Source organism: Tripterygium wilfordii, chromosome 5 (assembly GCF_013401445.1).
Source record: "Tripterygium wilfordii isolate XIE 37 chromosome 5, ASM1340144v1, whole genome shotgun sequence".
NCBI classification, from domain to species: Eukaryota; Viridiplantae; Streptophyta; class Magnoliopsida; order Celastrales; family Celastraceae; genus Tripterygium; species Tripterygium wilfordii.
In genome coordinates this window covers 9,101,460-9,126,561 of record NC_052236.1, presented here as the reverse complement: position 1 = coordinate 9,126,561, position 25,102 = coordinate 9,101,460, and the positions used below count along the sequence as shown (strand labels likewise).

General features: G+C 35.9%; 2 protein-coding genes across 2 annotated transcripts; both read right to left on the bottom strand.

Moving 5' to 3' along the window:
• Positions 1–374: 374 nt before the first annotated feature.
• Positions 375–2,832, bottom strand: LOC119998930 (L-type lectin-domain containing receptor kinase IV.1-like). Its single transcript, XM_038846403.1, has one exon. It carries the CDS (start codon positions 2,783–2,785, stop codon positions 677–679), a length of 2,109 nt encoding a protein of 702 aa, XP_038702331.1. The 5' UTR covers positions 2,786–2,832; the 3' UTR covers positions 375–676.
• An 18,585-nt stretch (positions 2,833–21,417) lies between these two features.
• Positions 21,418–24,648, bottom strand: LOC119998594. Its single transcript, XM_038845937.1, has 4 exons — positions 24,599–24,648; positions 22,450–22,587; positions 22,098–22,395; positions 21,418–21,981 (listed from the first exon to the last, which is right to left on the bottom strand). Exons 1-4 carry the CDS (start codon positions 24,646–24,648, stop codon positions 21,418–21,420), a joined length of 1,050 nt encoding a protein of 349 aa, XP_038701865.1.
• Positions 24,649–25,102: the final 454 nt, after the last annotated feature.

Sequence of the window (25,102 nt, the reverse complement as noted above, 5' to 3'; positions counted from 1 at the left end):
AGTGAGTTATGACTGTCCGATCATAAGAGTCGAGGGACCTTTGTTCAATAAAAAAATTATTTTAAATAATTTATCGTTAATGCAATAAATCTTATCTACTTGCATACTTTATAGGTTAACATAAATGAAAAAGATAAAGCTCCACATGCATTTTAAATGTTGTCCATACACCTTAGCATTGCAGTAAGATAAATTAGAGTGAACATATATTTTTTAGAATAAAATAAACTTGTATTAAGCAAGCAAAACACAAGTTACACCATACATAAGTGATGATACTCATCTAGAAATATAATAATAAAAACAAACTCCAAAATCAAGAAGAAAGAAAAGACCCAATACCATAACAGATGCCACAAACAGGCTAACAGAGAGATAAAATACTTTTTGAGAGGCAAGCAAGAGCCTTGGAACATCCGTTGCATGATGAGGTGCCGCCTTAGAACCTCGCCAAAGAAAGGAGCATGTGTTACAGCCTTGAGACAATCCTTCACAAACTTGATTAGAGTTACCATAAAACAGATGTCATCGCCACCACAAAATACCAAATCTACTGGACATTAGAGTGAATCTATTGAAATTAACATATTGCTAATTAATCCTTTTTGAGCTACATACTGTTATTAAAAAAAAGAAGAAAAAAGAACCCATAGAAAAAGAAGAAAATAAGAACAGATCATCGGCCGCCTGAGAGAAGCGATGCTGCAACCGAAGATAACTGTGCGTAGGATTTACTTGAGGAAGACGGATAGGACATGGCGAAATTATCAAAACCACTTCGAGAACGACCAATATATGACAAATAAGGTAACGTGGCATCTCCTTCCAAGTATTGCACCACTTGTCGCATACTTGGCCTTGCAAATGGGTCTGAATGTGAGCACAGCAACCCAAGTCTTAACACCATCTCCACTTCCTCCGCTACATAATCTGTGCCAAGATTTGGGTCTCTGGCCTCAATAACTTCACCCCTAATCCAATACGAGAAAACCCAATCAACCAAGATTAATTCCTCCGTTGGTGCTCTTGGTTCAATTGGCCGTCTTCCACAAGCAACTTCAAGCAAAAACGCACCAAAGGCGAACACATCAGTGCTTGTTGTGGCCTTCCCTGTTCGAGTATGCTCTGGTGCTAGATACCCAAGTGTTCCAGAAACATGGGTTGTTTGAGGGTCTGTTCCATGATCATATAATCTTGCTAGACCAAAGTCTCCTAATCTTCCGTTCAATTCACCATCTAAAAGGACATTGCTTGCCTTGACATCTCTGTGAATCACAACTTGCTCCCACTCCTCGTGGAGATAGAACAGGCCAGCTGCTACACCTTTGATGATTTTAAATCTCTGATTCCAATTCAGGGTCACTTTTGGTTGGTCGTAAAGGTACTTGTCTAAGCTTCCATTGGGCATGCAATCATATACCAGAAGCAGCTCTCCTCTTCTCCGGCAATAACCCAAGAGGGTCACTATATTCCGGTGGCGAAGCCGACCAATGCTTACAATTTCTGCTACAAATTCTCTCATGCCCTGTCTTGATTCATGGGAGACCCTTTTCACAGCAATCTCAATTTTTGTGGTTGGCAATACACCTTTATAGACCCTGCCAAATCCTCCAGACCCCAGTAACTCCTCGTCCCTAAATCCATTTGTGGCAATATACAAGTCTTTGAATTTGAATCTATGAGGCCCATAATCAAGCTCCCAATCTTCAAGCTCCTCTGCAAACTTTCTCTTCCTTCTTATGACATAAATCGTACTTGATATTGCTACTGAAACCAAACTAATTAAAATCACAGGTAACCCAATCGTTAAAACCTTGGATGTTTTCTTACCTCCAATTCTAGGAAGCATGGGAAGCTGAGAGAGATCGAGATCTTCAGCTTGGCCATTCAATTTAAAACTCCAACCCAAAACATAGTGAGATGTCGACATCGACCCAGTTGATGATGAGAATCCAACATACATCTCGTCGTGCAAAACTGCCGACAAATCACGAGTCAGAGACACCAATGGAGTCTTGGGTTTCCCAACCTTAAATGGAGCTAAAGTGACACTGATCCGCTTCTTTTCACCATCATAATCCACCCAAACTTGCATCCTTCTCGTACTGATCAGGGTCAAATTGATAAATCGACCCGTTTTGTTATCATAATATCCTGCTGGTTCTGCTGCTGCAGATTCCAACCCATTGATATCAATTCCAGCATGGTTGTTATTGATATCACGAAATTCACTGCTAAAAATCGTGTCAAGCTCTACAGCCAAAACGTGGTTGGAGTAATTCCCGTTATTGTTCTCGTTGAAGAGGCCAAGGTACGTGCTTGGAAGAACCCCTGGCAGGTCCCTTGTTGGCGCAATCACAAAAGCAATTCCATGCCCACCCAGATTAGGGTATCGTGGAATAATAGCGAAAACAAAGGTAGTGGAGAAGGACAAAACGGTGCCATTTGTGGAGTTCTTGAAGGCTACTGGATTTGGGTAAAACGCATGACCCGTCTGTTGTTCAGTCCAATTGGTGAGCAGCAGAAGGCCATTGGAGGTGACCTGGGCTAATCCGTCAAGGCTTAAATTGGCCGATCCGAAGCCATTGTAGGTGAGACTAACATCCCCACTGCTTACCCTGGTGAACAAGAAGAGAGACACAAACACAAACAGAGGAAGTTCAAGCTTGTAAACCATGGTTTGAGTCTTTTGTTCCGTACTTTTCCAGTTTCTCACTCCCACTTTGGTTTTGTTTATCTCGGATTCTTGTAGTCGAGCAATGTTATATAAAACCGTGAGGGTCATTGAAGATGAAGTCAAAATTGCAAATATATTTCACACAGAAGACAAGTCAAGACTTTGTTTTTCCACAACTCACCTCTCGGCAAAGAAAAAATGAAGTACGTTTTTCATCAAAAAGTCTTCCATGCATGGAAGTCTTCTCACGGGGCTGAAAGCTGTAAGAGATAGCAGCAGCCGTGAGAGAAAATAGAGAGAGCCTTAAACCAATCAGTCTTCGAGAACAGAGAGAAAAGACAATGAACCAATTTAAGAGGTATATCCACAAATTAACGAAGGTGTTGTATTGTGTGAGTAATCCACCTATGGGTGAAGTTTTGTAAATGACTTTTTTATATAGTGAAAGTTTTTAAGTGGTGAAGTTTTGTAAATGACTTTTTTATACAGTGAAAGTTTTAAGTGGCTTACGGGTCCTGTGGTTTTTATCTCCTTGAGGGTCTTCTACGCGAAAAATTTTGTCGTGTAATTTATAATTCTCATTCGTTGTGCTATTTTTCCCAACAAAATTAATAGTGTCCCTAGTGCTAGTACTACATGGATGTTAAAGATGTAGGTCGTATCATCATCAATATCGATAGCGTGGGATTTGAAATTTCAAAATGAATTAGCCACACTGGGATCGTTTCCTACCCCAGAAGTAGTTTTCATGAGTAGAAGAAGTAATTCCGCTTTTGACAAATCCCTGTGTTCCTCTAAATATGGTTGGATTGAAGGAATTGATCAATTCTCCTCACCAATTGCGTGACTCCATGAGGTTGGTTTGACTGCATCATTTTAATTAGCATACATCATTTTTCATTAGCATATATGCTACCTAGTAGTCATTAGTGCACCAAATAACAATATTTCAATTCAAATTTCAAGGCAATTTTTGGAACATTTTCAAACAATTCTCAAATTGTTTAACCTTGGGCAATTCTAGGACACTTTTGGTGAACATACCTTTTATATACGGAAAAATGACTTACATACATAATATTTGGTGTACATAATATACATAATCTATGTGGCATGCCACATAGATGTTTTACACAAAACCCTAAAGCCCACATAGTTTTCCCGCTTATCTCTCCTTAGAGTACCACTCTTTTGTAGGTTGTACGATACCCACTCTGATACGTCACCCACTTCTCTCATCTTGTTGAGCTTACGATACCTTTGACGACTTCTTCCCCGACTCCGGCTAGAAGCATCTTTGTGTCTCTCTCTTTTCCGACTCTGGCTAGAAGAATATTTGTGTCTCTCTCTTTTCTGACTTGGGCGACTTCCTTGTGTTGCTCCTCACGACTTACTTGTGTCTCTCTCTTTTCCGACTCAGACAATGTCGCAGGCGTGAATAATCGGTTAAATGCTGCACATATTCATCAACTGAAAGTTTCTATCTTGGCAGGGCTTCTGGTTCTATTCTACTTACGAGTTATGAGTTTCCTTAATTGTTCCAGGTTCATATTCTCTTATTCACCTTTTTTTATGAACACTGGAGTTTATGTTTTGGATCTGAATGGTTTTGTTGAGAATGAGTTGGATGTGGTAGATGTTGATGTTATTCTTTGTTGATTTGTTATAACTGAGTTAGATGTGGTTGAAGCCCATGTTATTCCTTTCACATTTGTTGTGTCTGAAGTATTATTTGACAATGTTGGTGATGAACATTTGTTGTTCCTTTAAGATGTCTTTCATGGTGGGACTTCATCAATGGAGATACTCATTTTGTAATGCCAGTTACTTATTACATTATGATTTCGAAAGTGTATTTGTTAACCAGTTCTTAATACATTACGAATAAAAGTGTATTTAAACCAGTTGTTCATTGTATAGAGATTTTCCATGTTAAATAGATTGGTCTTACTTTGATGGTGGGACTTTATTACAGGGATACCAATTTTTGTCATGCCAGTAGCTTATTACATTAGGTTTTTGAAAGTGTATTTGTTAGTAAGTTTTTAATGCATTACGAATAATTAGTGTAAAGTGTATTTGTTAATCAGTTTTTAATGCATTACGAATCAGTGTATTTATCCCAATTCTTCATTACATATACATTTTCATTGTTAACTACATTGGTATTACTTTTTAGGCCAATGATTTATGACACTCTGGTATGATAGTGTAATAATATCAGTATCCATTAAGTTTTGGTGTTCATATTATTTATGTTATTACGAATATAAATTATTGAATTTATATTTTTTCCAACAAATATATGTTTCAATATTTTTTTTTGCAGTGAAGATATGGTTTCACTTGATGATATTGATAGTCAAATCAATATCAATCAAGTTGATTGTGTTAATGATTATGTTGAGACTGTTGCCGAGACTGTTGGATTGAATGTGCCAGTTATAGGAATGTTGTTTGAATCGGTTGATAAGATGTTTAAATTTTACAAGGAATATGGTCAAGTAAATGGGTTTTCAGTCAAGAGGAGGTCATTAACGAAGGATGAGAATGGTGATTACATATATCTGATATTTTCATGCGGGAGATCGGATAAATTTGTATCATGTTCGAAGAATTCAGTTAATCATCATGGTTATAGTAAGAATGAGTGTGATAAATGTTCAAATGTACACTTTAATTGATAATTTATTATGAACATTTGTCATACAATTAGGGCTTAAAGTGATTATTACATAATTAAAGTACAAATATCAATTTTAATCACTTTATATTTTTTCTATATTTTTAGGCCCAAAAACTTATAACCCATTCTCAGTTATGGTCTTATTCAATAAAAAGACCATATTATGAATCCTAGGTTTGTTCAATCATGTGTCATTATATTAAGTATAAGATAAACCATTTGCATCATCTGTATATTTATATATCACCATTCCATTTAATTATCCTACCATATAGATAAATATATATACATATGTATATATGCTTACCTCACATCATTTATTACCATCTACATATGATACCGAAAGTATATATATATATATATGTATGTGTATATGTATGTAAGTGTCTGACATCAATAAATGATCTTTGTATTGATTTTCATGCATGCAGCTCAACTTTCGTCCAAAAGTCTTCAAAATACGGTGCTAAAAGGAATCATGTGAAGACTATCACCAGTATTCTCCATCTCACCAGTAGATTTTCATTACTATAAATTGAGACAATTCGTGGGACGAAGATTTTTCTGGAGAAACAAAGAGCAAGAGGAGAAAGAAATCAGGGAGTGAGAAAGAAAATCAGAGAGTGAGTTCTTGAGTTTTATTTTCTCTTTTACAACAATTCTCTCATATATTCTTTCTAGAATTTTGTGAGATTAATTGCTGGTTGTGTAAACCTAGTATGAGGAACTAATCTTCTTACTGGGGTGATGATCGATCCACTCTATTATGTTTAAATAAATTTAGTTTGATTAATTGTTAGTTTATTTATGTCATGTCAAGTGTTAATTAGCTATTCTTTATTGATAATTAAATCCTGAAGTTTAGCTACCATCTAGGGTTGATTACCATGATGCAAATTGAGGCATATGCCCATGTCCAATTTGAGACCAGCTTCTTGCAGTTAACGCCGGGGTTACTTAGACATAAATGCCATATGCTAGGATCTTTGTGATCGCTACATAAGTTACCATAGGTCCTAATGCGTTCTTGATTGTCCTAACCAATCCATATGCCCTTGGATGGTTGCAATTGAGAATAGACGTGGTAAGTCAGATGCCCATGATTATTACATAAATTAGGGGACTTGATCTTTGACATGCATGAATGAAATGATAATTATTGGCTAAATAATTTAAATACAATAGAGTTGATGAAATCGGATCCCTAGTGTTTGTCTACTTGTGTTAATTCTTATTCATTTTGTTTCCACTGATAATTACGAAGAGTTGGAATTACAGATATTTAATATTCAGTCCTTGTGGATACGACACTCATAGTTGCCACTTCTATATTACAATTGAGTCGTGCACTTGCGAGTATAATTTGGGTTTGGAATGGCTATATTTTTAGCGGATCTTAAATATCACATCAGAGTGCAAGGCGAGGCTTGTTGGTAGAGTTTCTGTTGATGGGAAATGGAAGATTACATTGTTTGAAGATGTCCACAACCATGATCTAAGTCCTAGTCATTCTAGATTCTTCGCGTGCAACAGAGAAATAAATCCGTGTGTGAAAAGACAACTAGATATTAGTGATATTGCTGGAATTCGATCGAACAAGAGTTCAATTCATTTGTCATTGGTGCCAGCGGTCATGATAATATTCAATTTCTGGAGAGAGATACTAGAAACCTTCTTGCTAGGACTAGGCATTTATGCCTTGGTAAAGGGTATGCTAATGCCGTACCTGATCACTTTCTTAAAATGCAAGCTAATAATCAGAGGTTTTTTTCATTGATAGATTGGGATGATGATGGGTGTTTGAGAAATGTTTTTTAAGCAGATCCACGCAACAGGGCAGCTTATCATGAATTTGGTGATGTCGTTACGTTCGATACGACATACCTAACTAACAAGTATGACATGCCATTTGCCCCGTTTATTGGTGTCAATCACCATAGGCATTCAATACTTCTTGGTTGTGGTTTGATCTCTAGTGAGGACACTGAAACATTCGTTTGGTTATTTAGGACATGGTTAGCGTGCATGGGTGATATTGCTCCTCATGGTATAATCACTGACCAGGTTAGGGCAATGAAGAATGTGACTAAAATTGTCTTCCCAAACACAAGGCATAAATTATGTTTATGGCATATCATGAAGAAGGTGCCTGAGAAATTTGGTTCACATGGTGAATATGAATCCATCAAGCGAATGTTGGCTGAATCTGTTTATGACTCCCATAGCATCAAAAAATTTGAAAGTGAGCTTTTTTTTTTAATTTAGGCTTACTGTCAATTTTTTTTGTAAGTCAGTGTATTAAATACACTATATAATTCACAGTGTAATTAATTAATTACACAATGAACATCAAATGTATTTATCTAACTCACAATTTTTTGTTTTTTCTTAAATAATTCGAGTCTGCTTATTTATCTGCATAATCTGGATGGTAATTCTTGGCTGGAGAATATATACATGGAAAAAGAAAAATGGGTTCCTATATATGTAAAAAAATATTTTTGGGCCGGAATATCAACAATTGTTCGGAGCGAGAGCATGAATGCTTTCTTTGACGGTTATGAACTCAAAGACAACGTTGAAACAATTTGTTGAGCAATATAATAATGCTTTGCAGAAGAATATTGAGAAGGAATGCCAGGCGCATTTTGACTCAGCCCACAAGAAGTTAGTGTGTTACAAAATATGAAATGCAAATGTAAATGCAAAAAACAATTACCCAAGCGAAGTTTTTAGAGTTTCAGAAGGAATTGAGTGAGAGGATGTATTACGGTATCAAATCAATGTGTACCGTTGATTGAAGGACACAATACATTCTATACGAAGACATTTTTTTATGGTGAAGGTGGCAAGAAGAAAGTTATGTTCACTATGATGTATGATGGACTTAACATTGGGTGTTCTTGTTTGAAATTTGAGTTTAGGGGTATTTTGTGTAGGCATGCTATAACTGTCCTTTTGACAAACAATGAGTATTTACTTCCGGCACATTACATCTTCCCGCAGTGGAGGAAAGATGTTAGAAGATGTCATTCTCGAGTGAAGATAAGCTTTGATGGGTGGACAACCACAAATGAGCAAGTCCGGTATGATCATATGTGTAAGACATTTACTCGATTGGCAAACTTGGTACCATTATTCAAACATCATAAAGTGGATTGAAGGGAGCATAAATAACATGGCAATAATTCTAAGGCAAATATTGATTGCTTCTTTGACAGTGAGTTCCTCAATACCTAATGATCCAATAATCAAAAGAGGGAAAGGACGTCCATGCACTGTGATGAAGAAGAAGGTTTTTATGAGGAATTATGGTGGTAACATGAACAACGCAGTCGAAGGATCTAGGTCTAATGGAGGTCTAGGGTGTTGAGTGTTCAAGATGTGGTTCATTGTGTTATAAATTTTTCTCGGTTGTTATCATTCCAGTAGCTAAATACATTATGTTTTAATAGGGTACTTGTATTTGATATTTTAATGCATTATAAATTAACAGTATATTTAAAAAATATAGACATGACAGTAACTTATTACATTATGTTTCGATAGTGTATATTTATCCCACTTGTCACCCAGATTTTAATGCATTATGAATTAACAGTGTATTTAACATATTTGTACATGTCTTGTGATATGGATTTAATTGCAAGCGCACAAATCGCACAAGTAATAAAGAGATGAGTAAATTATCGTTTCCACTAGGGATGTGTTGGCAATAGAAATCAATGTCAAACTAGTAACAACTATGCAAATTGGGGAAAGGTTTTGCGGTTTGTTTTGATTTTTAACTAAACTAATTAAAAAGAACAAAGACAAATCAAACACAAGTGTGAAATCAAGGATGGAAAGCACTAGGGTACTTAAAGTCACCTCATCTATCCAATTCAATTCCCTTAGTCCCTTAATCCCTAATTCATCTCTCTATAATGACAATCGATTTCCCAACCTATTCAATGTTCTATTCCTAGATACATCAAACGTATTTTCAACATAAATCCATGTTATTCCTAACAATCGGATTAATATATCAAAAACCCATTAAGAACTATGGAAATCATTTAGCGATCGCATAAGCCACAAACCTATATTCCTATGGTTCATGCACCCTATGTCATCTATGGCTTGAGGCAAACCCTAGATATCTCTTTCCGGTCTCAATCTAGGCAGCAAATCAATTGAATGATGGCCAAACATTCAAAAGCATTAATCACACCCATAGACAATCAATAGAGAGAGATAAATCAAGAAATAAGGAAACCAAGTTTATTGAATCTTCAAGATTTGGTTACATTAAGACCCTAGTAAGAAATCTAGCCACTCATGGAAGCAAAATACATCATTAAACAAAGGAAATCAACCATAGAAACTAGGATAGAAAAGGAGAGAGAAAACCCCCTTGTAGACCCTCTTCTTCTCCAAGCTTCAATGGTGGCTCCAAGCTCTCCAATGGTGGTAGAATGAAAAACCCTCCAAGAACTCCCCAAAACCCTATTTTTTTCCCTTTTATACTTCCCCAAACTCTTATGTCGTTTTTAAAACAAGTTGGGGTCGTTTTGGCTTAAAAACAAGTGAATTCAGAACTTTTTCGAGAAACTGCGCGGGCTGTGAATAGTACCTCCGATCGATCGGACACTGTTCCGATCGATCGGAAATACAATCTGTCTCCATGAATTCAAGGCTGTTTTGGCAGGTCCGATCGATCGGAAATGGCTCCGATCGATCGGCAATCGGTTCTGGAGTAAAAATCTTCATTTTGCACTCTTTTCCTTCCTTTCTTGCCTTGACACCTACAATATGCAAATATAACTTTCTTAGGCAATATCAACTCTTAATCAACTCAAAATGGGATGAACTTATGTGTAAAGGATGTGCAAATGTATGTATATATTTGACACATCATCTTGTTAAATACATGGGTTTTTATTTTTATGCCAATGATTTAATACAATCTAGTATGATAGTGTATACCCATTCATTTTTATCACCTAGTTTAATTTGTTTCCCAATTTATTCATGGAGTTTCAATTCGTTTTTATTACGTTATTTACTTAATGTCTATTCATTTCACATTTATTAATGCATTATGAGATAATAATATATTTACCTACAAATTGTTATATACATTAATGTGAGGTGTTCATCCATAAATGCATCAATCGATGTGGGCAGAAATATACATAGACAGTCATTTCAAGTTATAAGGCTCACTTGTCTTTTAAACATCCAAACATCAACAAAATTATCATGGTTCAATTAACAAGGTGAGTTTAACACATGTATTCCCTTCCCAATTCATAACTAAAGAAATGACTTGCTCATCATTTCCACTTTTTTGTAGTGAAAAACATCCCATGAATATCCACCATCATTCAAAAAGTTATGAATGTATTTCGCCCTCAATTGGTAGATGTCTGTTTTGGTCAGCTTCTGCTTTATGCTCACGTTGTTGAATATGCAATCAATTACATACATGCACATTAAGCCGTAATTGACCCTGTTTTTTATTACAAAAGAACGTGTCAATGTATTTATATATACTTTCTAAATAACAAATGAAAGGAAAAATTACTCGGACATACTTAACCCAAATACATTACACAGCGTAGTAGTTTAGTTAAATACTAAATAATTGAATGAGACATCACCAAAATTATATGACCAAAAAAAATTGTAGTGTAATCAAATATTTGATATACCTACAAAATTTAAACAAGAAAAAAAAAATCTCACACTATATACCAAAATACACTTCCATTAAGCATGAAGAAAAAAATCACAAAACACCAACCATTACAATTTCACTAAAAATTTCGACAGCATCTCCCCATAAATTAGGGAACCCAACCTATAAACAAATCCAAAATTAAAGAAAACACTTCAAAGTCCATCATCCCTCAGGGTCCACCATCAAACACATAATCCATCCTCATTATCAGACACACATTACTAAACTATGCAAGCCAACCACAGTATGCACAAAGGCAGAGTAGTTATAGATTTCTTCATACACAACAAATACATTACAAACCACGTAGTATGATTAAGTCTTTATTTATGAACATAAATGGAACCCAGAAACTAATTAATGGCAGTGTATTTCGGAACTTACGAAGTCGGTGCTTGTTGTGGTGTCTCCCACATTGTGACCAATTTTTGTTGAGTGTATTGACTACCAACCGGTGGTGGAAATAGAGTATCGTAATAAGCTATCTGCATACACTATATATATTAAACATTATGGCAATCTACTTATATATATATATACTCATTTACATTATAGATGGAGGCTTACTAGTTTCTCAGAGTATGAGTATACTCCGATTTTCCTCCTCGATAACAATGAATTGTAGTGCATCCATATGCCATCCTCAGTGTCTAGAATTAATACTGTCCAGTGATTTGGAACTTCATGATTTTCAGCTGCATAGAGTGGGAAAATGATATACCTGTATCTAGTCCCACTATCACGAAATTTGTAAGAGATGAATTTCTTAATTAGCAAAACCTTATTCATCTCAAGAATGTCATGTATGAACTTGTAATCGCAAGAGAAGCGGGCTTGCAAATCTCAGGAGCTGGATCATGAGCAATAGGACCTTGTGTCCTTGTAAGATATTCCATGTGGGCATTAATGATCTGCAAAAACATTATAGTGTATTTATATAGGTTAATTATGAAATATTGGTTAACATAGTTTATCAAAAGTAAATTTTATAACATGTATACTTACATTGTTTGTAATCATATTATTGTTATAAATGATCAATATATCACTCCACAGTAACTGATTCTCACCATTCCACAGAACAATGCTGCAAAGACAACATTCAGTGGTGTTATCAGATTATTACACTATAATTATCATAATGTAATTATTAAAATTAGAGAAATTGTACTCAAATCATTTCAATAAGAATAGGTATGGAACTTACTTGGATTTTTGAATACTATATACAACCTTCAATTTATTCTGGTCAGAGGAATAAGATGCTTGTACATTGGACACTTTGTGTTCATAACATATTATTTGCTCGTAGAAGGCTCCGATGTCTTGCAATCATCAATATTGATAATTGCCAACTCCTTCCCATAGACATTTATTTTCGGCTTTTTCTTTTTCAACTCATACTCAAAGTCCGAATATTCATTTGGTATGTGCTTCTTTTTTTAATACTCTTGACCAATGAGTTAGGGGTACATCTAGTCTTCAAACCTCGAGTTTGATCCTGGTCAGCTATTTCCTTCATTGATTCTTCCCTTTTCTCATTCGTTGCATCTTCATCGAACACTAATTGAGCTACGATATTATCATAGATTTTATCCTCTTTTGTAGCCTCTTCTTTCTCTACTTATGCACTGTTAGGAATGACAAATTGGTCATCACATGACTGCCATTTGTCATTCACTTCAACAATCTCCATTGTATTCGGTGTTGCATCTTTCAGCATTTCAATCTCTACATTCAGCTGAACATTTGTGGCAGTCACCTGATCCATTTCAACTTGCAGCTCTTGATATTTTCTTTGTTCATTATCCTTCTCAACCCAGAGCAGTTCAAGAGCATTCGTTTTAGACTTCAATTCTTCCTCCAATTCTTGTATTTTTTGGGATGCTTCAATGGACTGTTGTCCTACTGAATTTTTTTCAACATTATCATCACTGCCATCGTTAGTTTCAGATGATGGATCACTGTGAACTGAATTGATGCTTGGTGCGTCCACATCAGAACCTTCTTCCAATGTCACACAATCATTCCACAGTGCTTCTCTCTCTTTTTCATCCATAGACAATTCACCTTCAATCACCTGTTAACAGATGCATATAAAATAGGTGTTAAATACATTATAAGTTGGTATTGTATTTAAGACATGTGAACCAAATAAAAAATAAATACATTATAATTTTGTAATGTATTTAATTACTGTGAACCAAAACAGTATAGATACATTATAATTTAATAAAGTATTTAAGTACTGTGAACAAAAACATTATAATTACATTATAATTTGCTAGATTATTTAAGTATAGTGAAACAAAACAATATAGATACATTATAATTTGATAGATTATTTAAGTTATGTGAACTAACAGTACAAATACATTATAATTTAGTAAAGTATTTAAGTACTGTGAACTAGAAAACATAAAAATATACTATACACTAGGCAAAATAATTATAAATGTACTCAACTAAATGAAGATAAATTTACTTAATTAACTAACCTTTCCCCTACCAAAGTGCATATATACTATTTTTTGAAGTCCTTTCACCATCCACTTACGTCCCATTTTACAAACCTTGGGAACACGCCAGACTTTGCGGAGGTGAAAACAGTTGTGTGTTCACAAAATCAATACTGCATGCAAATACACATAAACTGTCACTTTAAATACACATCAAATAGTACTCGCACAAAGTAGTTATTACTTACCGAGATCAAAGTTGCAGAACCTATAACTTTGTTTGTTTCCTTTTGGTACTTCTTAATTGATTGCAGAATGTTCTCTGAGATTGCCTGCGACCAATTCCATTTCTTCATGTCCTCGACCACATCAACAAATTTTACTAAAGCCCATGGTAATGCATCTGCACTTGTTGAAAAGAACAGAGTAAGACATGTGTATAGCATAAGAAAACGTGTGACATCTTTTGTGTCGTCGTATGTATCCCTTATCAAAGCATTGTCAATTGCTTGCTTTATGTTGGGCGATCTCATCATATCAATTCCCTTAAACCTTCGATTCACAAATTCACAATCATCGGGCTTCTTGCTTCTGCCTATCTTCAATGGAATATCTCCAGACACTACGTCAAAGATCAAAGCAACATCATTCTCTGTAATGGTAACTCTCTTACCTCCAAGAATAAACGATCCACACATATTATTGTAGGTGCCAATAATGTCTTGTACGATCAAATCGTGTTTCTTGGTATTTAATTCCTTATACTCCTCCTTCTTGACCACTTTGTACAAGTTCCAAAAAGGTGTTATTTGCAAAAGAATTTTATGACTACTCTTCAATCGCACGCTTCTTAATAGTGTCACTATCCCTTGCAGATTAAACCAGTATTGTAATTTAGCCATACTGACACAACAAATTTTAGTATTAACATTATGCCAAAAAAACCATGTATTATACAAATTTTAGTCTTAACACTAGACACAAAACATTATGCAAACTGGTAGTGTATTATACAATAAAATAAATCATTAAAGCCAAAAAGTAAACCAATTACATTATGCATATTGTACTATACCAATACATTCTTCAAAATGGTAATGTATTATATACACTAGGGGGAGGTTTGAACAAATTGAACCCACCCACCAAGTGAGGTAAACCATTCAACCCAGTTGCATCATTAATTACCTTAATTAACAGTAGTGTATTATACATTTTGCAAACTAGTAGTGTATTATACATTAAACTAAATCATTCAAGCCAAAAAGTAAACAAAATACATTATGCATATTGCACTGAACTCAATACATTACGCAAAATTATAGTGAATTATGAATTAACATTGTAATTAACATAGTTATCCATGGCAGTAATCCAAGATTTGAGCTACGTACACAATCAAATCGAGCCAAACAAACTCAAACACTCACAATCGGCAGTGTAATTATATACCCACCCAACATGGTAATGTAATCTAAGTTTTGAGCTAAAACAAGCACTCACAAATCGACAGTGTATTTATCTACCCATAAAAAATGGTAATGTAATCAAAGTTTTTAGCTACCTACACGGTGGAACCGAGCAAAACAAGCCATTAAAACACACAAATCGGCAGTGTAGTTATATACCCACCCAACATGATAGTGTAATCTAAAATTTGAGCTACCTCAACAATGGAAGTGCACAAAAAAAAATAAAGCACTCACAAATCGGCAATGTATTTATATACCCACAAAAAATGATAGTGTAATAGAAGTTTTTAGCTACTTACACAGTGGAACCGACCAAAACAAATCCATTAAAACACTCAAATCGGTAGTGTTCAAATATTTTAACAACCTACACAACGAAACCAAGTAAAAAATATCATTAAAAGTCAAAAAAATTGTTTAGAAACAAATTACTCACGGAAAGTTCATACCTTTAGTTGATATTAACCCAACTTCAGCAAGACCAGGCTAGAGAACGGTTGTCACAGACGATTATAGGTGTATGCCGACAACGGTGAGCACGGACGATTATCAACGGAGATGAAAAAGCTCGCCGGAGGTATAAATAGGGGGAGGAGTATTGGACCGCATATTGGAAGAATTTTAGAAGCTTCTCTCCAGTTGCGATTACCAATGTTTTGAGGGTTTTGGTCTTAGAAATAACAAAACCAGCTTAAAATATTATTTTGCCCTTTTGAGATTTTGAATTTTAAAACTGCATAATCATCATCCTAATCATCATGCCATGTCATTATGTATACTTATGTATACCAATCTTATGTATGTATATCATAACCGTTTATATTGAAATTAAACAGAATATGAAAGTATTTTGAAGAAAAGATTGAATCTCATTCAGAGAGAAGTTTGCATAAATCCAATGTTCTGAAGGTTTACAGTCGAGATAGACTGTGATATATACAAACCAAGAATAGATATGACCAACGGTTATCTCTGAGAAAAGAAAAAAAATAAGTAAAGTACATGAATCAGTCATATTAGATCCAATAGTCTGATGACAAGAATAAGAAAAAGAGAGAAATGGTGTCTCATGGGAAAGCACAGTAAACCATTTGAAACAAAACGCACCGTTTCCTAACACTCCCCTTCAAGCCTAACATTAGTTGAAAGCATGTTAAGCTTGCCCATGAAGAACCTTAGCTACACTACTGTCATTGGCTTAGTAAAGATGTCTGCTGTTTGATGAACAGTTCGAATGTGATGGAGATCAATCAGCTTCTTTTCCACCTTCTCACGAACAAAATGACAGTCTATTTCGATGTGTTTGGTTCTTTCATAGAAAATCGGGTTAGTAGCAATGTGAATAGCAGATTTGCTATCGCAGAAAAGTGCAATTGGTTTTTCAATTCTGATTCTTATCTCGTTCAACAGAGCTTTAATCCATACCAATTCACTCATTACAGAAGCCATGGCTTTGTACTCAGCCTCTGCAGAGGATCTTGATACGGTTTGTTGTTTCTTTGATCTCCAAGCCACCAAGGAGGAACCAAGCATAACACTATAACCTGTCACAGATCTTTTGGAGTCTACACATGCTGCCCAGTTTGCATCACAAAAAGCTGTAATGGTGCTAGATAGAACAACAGAAAAATGTAAAACTTGATCCATAGTTCCTTTGATATATCTCAAGACACGATGAGCAGCCTGGAGATGCTGGTCTGTAGGATTTCTCATGAATTGACTCAGAGTGTTGACAGTGTAGTTAATGTTTGGCCTTGTGAGTGTCAAGTACATGAGCTTCTCAACCAGTCTTCTATACATCATAGGATCTTCAAGAACCTCTCCTTGCTGGCTGGATATCTTGGTGTTGATGTCCATTGGGGAATTCACAGGTTTACAGTCCCTGAAATTAGCATCACAAAGCAAGTCCAAGATATACTTTTTTTTGGCAGAGTGTCATACCAGAGTTAGTAAAGTCCACTTCTAATCCTAGGAAATATTTTAAGTTTCCCAGATCTTTGACCTTAAGACATATTCCTATATAGGTTTTCACTTCTTCAATTAGAGCAAGATTATCACCACCAATAGCCATGTCATCAACATAAAGCAACAATAAAACTTTATGTCTTTACAACCATTTTTAGTGTAGATAAATAAAGAATAATCACATTTTTGATTGTATGAAACCAAATTTCAGCAAATCATCTTTACATTTTATGTTCCATTGCCTTGAAGCTTGTTTCAATCCATATAAGGATTTGTTCAAGCTACATACATATCCTTTTGCATGAGTTTCATACCCAGGGGGCATTCTCATGTAAACACTCTCATGAAGATCACCATTAAGGAATGCATTGTGCACATCCAAATGGTGAACAAACCATCTATTTGTAGCTGCTAAAGCTAAAAAAATTCTCATAGTGACCATTTTAATAATAGGAGAAAAGGTCTCTTGGTAATCAAAACCTAAGGTTTGATTGTAACCCTGAGCCACAAGTCTGCCTTTGTGTCTCTCAATGGAGCCATCGGGGTTATATTTTGTTTTAAAAATCCATTTTGAACCTATTGCCTTTCTACCTTTTGGTAGTTGGACAACTGTCCAGGTGTTGTTTTCATTCAAGGCCTTTATTTCCTTGTCCATTGCCTCACACCAGTGAGAAGATTTAGAGGCTTCTAGATAGTCCTTGGGATCATGATTAGAAATTATAGCAGCTAAGAAATGCATATGATCAGCAGAATATGGTATGTTTGCATGAGAGATGTCAGAAGCATGTTGTTTATCAAAAATAACATTAGCATGATCAGAGTTCAAGACCACATGACATTCATAATCATTTAGATAAGCAGGCATTTTCTTATGTCTTTTGTTTGTTTGAGTTTCTATTTCAGTGTTGGAAATATGTTCATTATTATCTGTCTTTGCTTGAACTTTATTCTCATCATTCATTGCTATTTCTGTGTTTATATCCTTAAAAGGAAATCTATTTTCGTTGAGCTGAACATCTCTAGAAACAAGGATTTCTTTAGATTCTACATCCATCAATTTGTATCCTTTGACATTAGAAGGATAACCTATGAAAATACATTTCCTAGCCCTGTCATCAAATTTGGATTCTTGATGCTTTAATATCTTAGCATAACATAAACATCCAAACACTTTAATAATGTCATAATCTGGTTTCTTATCATAGAGAATTTGAAAAGGACTCTTTTTGTCCAAAATTCTAGAAGGTAACCTATTGATCAGATAAGCAGCTGTAACCACACATGCACTCCACAACTCTTCTGGAATTCCAAATTGTATTCTTAATGCTCTACTGATATTTAGAATATCCTGAGGTTTTCTTTCTACCACCCCATTTTGTTGGGGTGTGTAAGGGTAGTTTGATGTAATATACCTTCTTTGTTGTAAAACTCACTCATTTTGAACTCCAAACCATTGTCACTTCTGCTAATTTTGATTTTCTTATTGAATTGTGTCTTAACATAGTTATTGAAGTATTCAATGTGATTTTTCACTTCAGATTTGCTTTTCATCAGTATTACCCAAACAGCTCTAGAAAAGTCATCCATGATAGTTAAAAAATATTTGAAACCTTCCATAGAAATAACACTGTTTGGACCCCAAATGTCAATATGTATTAAATCAAAAATAGACAAACTTCTAGTTTTCTTACACAGAAGGATTTTATTTTCATTTTAGCTAGAACACAAACAGAACAATCCTTACAATCTTCAACAAAATCGGATCCTAATAATTCTGAGATCCTAGAGGAAGGGTGTCCTAGTCTTTTATGCCACATTGGTTCCTTCTGCACAGAGTTGATCCTTACAAAAGATTTCTTTTCTGGTTTTAAATCTTCCAGTAGATAGTACAATCCATTATGCAAGATTCTTATCCCATTCTTCCTCAAGGTGATTGTATCCTGCACACGAATCTTGGGTAAAAATTAGTGCATAATGTTTGTCTTTAATTAATTTGTTTGCGGATATCAAGTTAACATAAGATCATTCTTAAGTTTGACAGTACCAATGTAGTCTACCTTAATTTTTTTACCATAAGGTAATGTTATGAAAGTGTTGGTAAGTTCCCTATATGTATGATAATAGTGATGCATGCACACAATATGATCTGTAGCACCAGTATCTATTATCCAGTTATTAACAGAAGAAAAGTTACCTCCCACTATAGACACAGAACCGTGTAGTTGGCAGATTCTGTCCCTGAGATATTTGCCTTTAAGTATGCCAGCAATTGTTGACACTGTTCTTCTAAGAGCGGCATGTTAGGAGCTTGAATCAACCTGATTTATACTCCTCTTTTCATTGAAGTTGGTTGAGCTTGGACCTTGTCTTGGCCGCTTGTTCTGCTCATACTCATGTGGAAAACCAACCAGTTTGAAACATTTATCCACATTGTGGTTTGTTTTCTTGCAATATTTACAAAGAAACTTCTCCTTTTCATTCCTCTTTCCAGGTTTGAATCCTTTCCTGGATTGTAAGTGTTCTTTGTAGATACCTGCATTGCCATGCTCTCTTGCATATTTGTTTCTTTCTGAACAGCTGGCTGTTTGACAATCCCTTTCCTTTCCACTTGACCAATCTGAGCAAAAGCTTTATTCACCTCATGCAGTGGATCCATCAGTAGAATTTGGTTTGTCACATGTTCAAACGAGTCATTGAGACCCATTAGAAACTGCAATAACTTTTATTTTGTTGTGCAAGGGCTGTCTTACCCACACTGTAGATACACCTCCCACACTTGCAAGCAGGTACTTCTTTGTATTGATAAAGCTCGTCCCACAGAGTCTTTATTTTGACATAGTATTCAATGATAGTTGAGTCTCCTTGCTGGATGTTAGATATGACCTCACTAATTCGAAATCTCTCGTAGGATTAGCAGAGAAATATCGATTCTTCAGATCATTCCATAACTCAGAAGAAGTTGTCGCTGTAGAGACAGTCATGAGAATGTCTGGAGAGAGATAGTTTGTGATCCACATCTTCACTAGGCTGTCACACTGTTTCCAGTCCTGACGAGCTGGATCATCTTCTTCTAGTATCAAAAGGGCACCATTGGCAAAGACCATATTGTTTCTTGCCTTTAAGGCTGTACTCATTTGATTGCTCCAAAGGTGATAGTTTCCCCCTGCAAGAGTCAGTGCAATTAGGTTGGAATTGAAATCAGAGTGGGTAAAGAAATAAGGGTTTCTAAAAGGGTTTTGATTTCCTGACTGCATACTCACAAATTGGGGGTTGGAAATTTCTGGAATAGTTGGAGGATTGGAGGAGGAGGCATTCAGAGCTCCTGCACCTCTAAATTTACTGTGAGTACCAAGGATTGAAGGAGTACCAAGAATCGAAGGAAGAACCGTTTGAGGATCCATAAGCTCCGATACCATGAAATTAAACAGAATATGAAAGTATTTTGAAGAAAAGATTGAATCTCATTCAGAGAGAAGTTTACATAAATCCAATGTTCTGAAGGTTTACAGTCGAGATAGACTGTGATATATACAAAACAAGAACAGATATGACCAACGGTCATCTCTGAGAAAAGAAAAAAAAAAGTAAAGTACATGAATCAATCATATCAGATCCAACGGTCTGATGACAAGAATAAGAACAAGAGAGAAACGATGTCGCATGGGAAAGCACAGTAAACCATTTGAATCAAAAGGCACCGTTTCCTAACATATATACTTCACTTTATTTTGGAGTGACGCTAATATCCTTACAAATTATAGTAAGGCTCGTACAATAGAGCTTTTGACTGGATCCATGGAAACTAAATGGGAAGACGAGGAGAGTGAGCCAGAAAGTTGAACTCTCCATGACAAAAAAGTGAGCAGCAATGACATGGTGTGGCGCTAGCCTACACGACAGTGCTTGCCATAGGGGGCTTGGACGAAGAAGACAGAGATGAAGGTTGGAGGGGCTATAAAATGGAGGGTTGGAAGACTGTAGTGGTAGTGATAACTAGATTTTGTTGTGACTGAAAAAGATGAAGATGAGTTTCAGCAAAGAGATGGAGACGAAAGGGTCAAAAGAAAAATTCGTGAAGGTGTAAGACATGTTTATCACAAAAAACAAGAAAGAGAAACACGTGTCCACAAAATCCATTTCGAACCTATATTTAATAAAAAAATTATTAGTTAGTTAAATTTTTTTTTTTGAAAGAGGATCATGAACCCAATTGTATTAGATAAAACACCAATACAAAACCACTACCCAGTGGTCACTTTCTCTACCCGTAGGAAGACGAAGTACAATAAAATAGAAAGACTACAGTCAAAACAGGAAGAACTAAAACAAGACAAAAATCTTAGGCCTTGGACGCAACCCAGCTACCAAAGAAAAGAGAAGACTAAACCACTAATAATAGCCCAAGAGGACCCCAAACTTGGAGTTACAGCCCCCTAAGCACCACTTCTGTCTTCAGAAGAACATTCCCTCGCCACAATTACCTCCACCTCGGGAGGAACTTCCTCAATCCAAGATAGGAAAGAGCCGACCAATATGCCTTTTTGTGCAAGAAGATGTGCCGCCTCATTAAGGTCTCTCTTAACATGGGAAACCTTCCACTGAAAAAACAAACCCAGCAAACTAATTATATCCAAAACAATCACACCCCAATTCGATAAATTGTCAAACGGAGACTGGGGATGAAGAGCATCTATGATTGTTAGAGCATCTCCTTCTAATTGAATTGCCTGAAACCCAAGATCCTTGGCAAATTGTAAAGCAAGAAGGGCTGAAAGCGCCTCGGCCATTAATGGACTAAGAGCAACAAGTCTCACGTTAGAGCAAGCTGCCAGAGGAAAACCTTGATCATCCCTAATAATGTAGTCAAAACCGGACCTATTAAGATCAGAACACACTGCTTCATCAAAGTTGATTTTCACCACACCCGCTCGGGAGGGCACCAAGATAATAGAGAAGGAACATCCTGAATCATAACCCCTCCCCTCTCCTCTTGAAAGCTATGTAACATAGACTGAATTGACTCAGAGGCCAGTTTAAAAACTTCATTGGAGGAAGGCAAAGTACCCCCATGCACTCGGGTATTTCTTCAATGCCAAATCATTCTTAACATCACTGCAAAAGAGGCCAAACTAGAAGTGTCAAGACGGCAAGAGAAGAGAGTCCATGCCTCTTTAAAAGATGAATCCAACAAAGGTAATTTCTGGATCTGGTTGGTACTATGACAAATAACCTCCGAAGCATGAGGACACAAGAACAATGCATGCATAAGAGATTCAGGAGAACTTTTACAAAGCATACAAGAGGCATCTAAAAGCAACTTCCGTTTAGCCAAGTTATCATAAGAAGGAAGAATATTATGAACCGCACGCCATAAAAATAACTTGGTTGAAGGAGGGACCTGGAGAGCCCAACTACCAGGTCAAAAGCCACTCACTGAGCAGTCAGATGAAGGGCTGCCACCCTACCTGCCTCTGAGGTCCATTGCTCGATGATACCCACTCCTAACAGAATAGTGGCCATTCGTCGTACCATTCCTGAACATTGTATCCACACCCATCCGAATGCTAATTGGGAGAAGGAGAATAGCATTAGCTTCTACATTGCTATTACAATTACACAAATGCATAATACCCTTAGGTGTAATTTACCACAATATTGTAAAGGGAAAATTAAGGATAAGTCCCTCATTGGAAAGTTTTGTTCCAATAAGGACACTCTTAAAAGTCTTATTCCATAAAGTCCATATAGTTTAAACTAATATTCCAAGAAGGACAAAAAGTCAAAATATATGGTTTTATTGTCTAAAATACCCTTATCTTCATCCTCAAACATGGCACATGTCTCTTGCACATGATTCATCTTGGAAGCTTTGTCTCCGCTGTCGAAAGCTTCGTCTCAACCCCTTGTGGTTTATTCGAGAGGTCTATGGCATTCTTTAATGATTTTTCATCCGGATTTTTGTTGTGTTCGAACTAGATCTACTCATACTCATCACAAGACTTGTAGATCTTGTTGTTTTTCTTTGATTTGTCATCACATCATTATTTTAGACAGTTTCTATGGTGATTTTCGTGGCTTTTTGGTTTTGATGTGAGATCTACAAATATAGGTGATATGTTAAATGTTTCGATTAATTTGATATCTGTCATAATATTATCTGTCTTGCTAAATATTATTTGTCGTTAATGAAATATTATCTGTTTGAAGTTTCAAAATGACCAAAACCGATAACATATCAGAACAGATCCAAAACAGATATAATATCTGTAGATTCATATTCGATTTCAAAAGAATATTGACAGATACAAAACATATATAATATTGACAAATATAAAATAGATATAATATCATATACGAAACAGATATAATATCTGCAGATTTAAATCCAATTTTAGATGGGAAAAAAGAGTTCAAAAAAGCAATAAAACCTCAAAGGTGATGCGCCTTGGTCTGTGGAGTTGATTGGAGGTACTGTTGATGGTCATCGACGTTGGTCATATTGACCGTATCTAGCTCTTTTTCAAACGATGGCCGTGATTTCACGAAGCTTTTTCAGTGACTCAAGTGATTTTCTACTGTTGGTGATGATTGGGCTTCGATCGGGCTGACCTGGAGCTTCATTTTGGTAGTTCGTTCGTCAAAAATGATGACCGGACGGCCAACTTCCGATATAGTGGCGCAAGGAAGAAGAATGAGGAAGAACAAAAAAGAGGGAGGGTATTTTGGTAAGTTGCTAGGCTTTGTCCTTTTTTCTAAAGTTTTTTTTAGATTATCTTTGTTGGAATACAACTTTTAAGTTTTGTTCTTATGGATAAAACCCCAATTGTAAACAACGTATATGCTACCAACATAAATTGAACCAAACAATACCAACATTTCAAATAGTATATATGTTATTATTTTCATCAGCATATCTGCTACTAACATATATGTCAGCATACATACTACTGATAAAATTGTCTGTCAAACGGACCCGGAAAAAAGGAAACCAGATTCTCAAGGACATAAAAGGAATAAGCAGGAAAAGCTAGTATGTTAAAACTAAAAGAAAATGTTAAATTCTACAATTGTAGACAAGTAATATATTAGTGAACATATGAACATTCAGGCTTCAGCACATATTATACTGATAAGTTAATTTCCAATTTACCAATTACTATTCCTAGTGAGTTGATGAAGATTCAAACGTTCAATATTAGTGGACCTCAGAGAGATAACTTGCTTCCAATGTTTATAGGATATATCAAACAATGTTTGACTACAAATGCATCACTTGCATATGATTTCAAATATGGTGATAGTAAAAATATGCATAGATCAAACAATGTTCGACAAAGGTGCTCATTTGGCGTGCCGTTCAAGGTATCCTTCCAACTCATGCCACTTTGTTGAATCGACATATTGGATCTCAGTCCAAGTGCCCTCTCTGCATGTGTCCTGAGGAGTCAATATTACATGCTTTGTGGGAGTGTCCTTCGGTAAGAGATGTCTTTGGTGTTAGTATTATGAAATTATAGAAGATGAATATAGTGTTTATTGGATCCTTTTCAAGCAATTTTGGGGTATGGTTTTCCTGGAGTTGTCCCAAAGAGAACAAGCTATCCTTGCTATTACTATGAGGTTGATATGGCATCAACGTAATAAGTCCATTCATGAGAATACATTCATGCACCCTACTCAAGTTGCCCAACTACGTTGATATGGCATCAACGTAATGGCTTGTAGCGCTTTAGGGAGGAAGACTGCTCTTGATCCTACTCTTGCAGAAACGATGGGGACTCTCCATGCGGTTCAGCTGGCATCTGAATTGGGGTTTAATCAGATTGTCCTTAAGGGGATTCATCTATTGTAGTAGAGGCAATTAAAGGTGGGTAGATGTTGCTGTCAGTCTGGGGAGCAGTAGTCCTAGAGATTCGTCCCGCGATTGCTTTCTTTCTTTGTTACCTGGACTGTTTGTCATGTCAAAAGAGAGTATAATTTTGCAGCTCATTTGTTTGGCAAGGTATGCTATCCAGAATCAACAACTGAGAGTTTGGATTGAGGATAGCCCGGGTTGTATTTTGTCCCTGGTGGAGGAGGAACGGCTCAATTGCAAAAGGGATGATAGTTAAAATTTTT